At 45.3% G+C, this 1773-nt stretch overlaps 1 protein-coding gene across 1 annotated transcript in view; it reads right to left on the bottom strand.

The window, feature by feature from the left end:
* LOC103805649 (polycystin-1-like) overlaps positions 1-1220 on the bottom strand; it is a gene marked incomplete at both ends in the record, with an annotated part of 50612 nt that extends 49392 nt beyond the window's left edge. The window contains 2 exon segments of the mRNA XM_009078304.1: positions 528-599; positions 1149-1220. Coding sequence (XP_009076552.1) covers positions 528-599; positions 1149-1220 — 144 coding nt within the window.
* Positions 1221-1773: the final 553 nt, after the last annotated feature.

Here is a 1773-nt window from a genome sequence, read left to right as displayed (position 1 = left end):
TCCTGGAAATGTGTGGCTTCCCCTGACTCTCTCCACATAACATCAAAGATTTAAATTATTTCAGTTTAAAAACAAATTGAAACATGTAGGAACAACATTCTCTAGTGTCTTCAAGGGACTTTGACACCTCAGTCAGGACCTACCATGTTGCAGGAATCATTAGATCCCCCAGTCCCAAGGTGTGATCATAAAACAGTACAGAAGTGCGACCCAGAGCATGGTCAGAGACAAGAACCTCAGCAGAGCTGGTGTGGGAGAGAAGGAGGGAAGACATGAAGGCAGTGGCAGAGGTTAGAGGTATCCAGGAAATAGAGGCAAGGACAAGGAAGACGTTAGGCTTGAAGGGCCCCAAAAGGACCCAGGAGCAGGACACAGCTTGAGGAAGAAACTGGAGACCCCCCAAAAAGCAGCACTTTGGTTGGGTATCTGACCCAGATCTCCCCAAGACAGTGCTGCATCCAACCCCACCAGGAAGGGAAGAGAAAAGGTCCAAACACAGAATTGGGAAATAAAGAGGATGAACTTACATTTCACTTAAATTAAATAAATTATCAAATATTCCATCTTCTAATGTAGAAATCTGGTTGTGGCTTATATCTCTGTAAGAGAGGGAAAAGGAAAGTTCATCAATAGCAATTTTCTGGTCACTGCAGCTTTATCATTTCCCTGTGAGGTGCTGAGGCACTGGCACAGGTTGCCCAGAGAAGCTGTGGCTGTTCCATGCCTGGAAGTGTTCCAGGCCAGACAGGATGAGGATTGGAGCAACCTGAGCCAGTGGAAGGTGTCCCTGCCCATGGCAGGGGATGGAATGAGATGGTCCTTGAGGACCTTCCTAATCCATTCCACAATTCACTGATTCTCCATGCACTAACAAACACCTTGTGATAATTCTCACTCTCTTGATTCAATCTCCTCTCTATCCAGCAGAGCAGAGGTCAAATCCTGCCCAGCCTTGAATGCCAGTAAGCAAATCACTGGACTGAGCAGCCAAAAAGCTTGAGGGAGGAGGCCATGGACACGTCTGTGTGGGGTCAGCAGATGAGACCCAGCAAGAACAAGGCTAACTTGTGCCACACCAGTGGTGTGTTAGGTCCCAGCTCAATCATGCATGATGAGCTGGAGGCCTGGGAGGGTGCAGGAGTACTTACAGCTTTGCCAGTGAAGTCAGGTCTCTGAAGAGCTGAGCATCTAGACCACTGATCTTGTTGTTGGAAAGATCCCTAGAGAAAGAAAACACCATTTTCAGCCCCCATTCAACTTCATTTTGTCACACCTCCATTCCCAGACCCTAGGAGAGCCTCTCTCCAAACTCCATCCAGGATCCTGACTTGAAGGGGTTGGTTGTTGAAGCAGAGCATTTCTCCAGCCAAAGAAAACACCTTTCCAATCCATAAAGCATTTGCTGCTCATGTAACATGCAGATCGAGATCAAGTCTCATTATATTCCCCACTCTGCAGCACACCTGAAGCACTTACAGCCATGGCAAATGTACTACAAGTGATGCCTCCTTTTAAAGTATATTTAAGTCTATTAGATGTGCAAAGAAGTCATTAAGAAATAATTTTGTCTGAAGTAGCAATTAACTTAGAGACAAATTTATGAGGAACTTCCAAGTGAGTTTCTCCCACCAAAGCCTTGATCAGTAATTACACAACTGATGCATCAACTCCACGTTTCCAACAGCTTTTTCTCTCTCTTTAGAAAAGATTAAAAGGAAGAAGAAAGAAGGAATATTTTCCATCTGAAGTCAGGATAGGTCGTCCTTCTAACAG

Source organism: Acanthisitta chloris, unplaced genomic scaffold (assembly GCF_000695815.1).
Source record: "Acanthisitta chloris isolate BGI_N310 unplaced genomic scaffold, ASM69581v1 scaffold5827, whole genome shotgun sequence".
NCBI lineage: Eukaryota > Metazoa > Chordata > Aves > Passeriformes > Acanthisittidae > Acanthisitta > Acanthisitta chloris.
The sequence above is the reverse complement of the archived record's forward strand: the minus strand, read 5'-3'. Positions and strand labels throughout refer to the sequence as shown.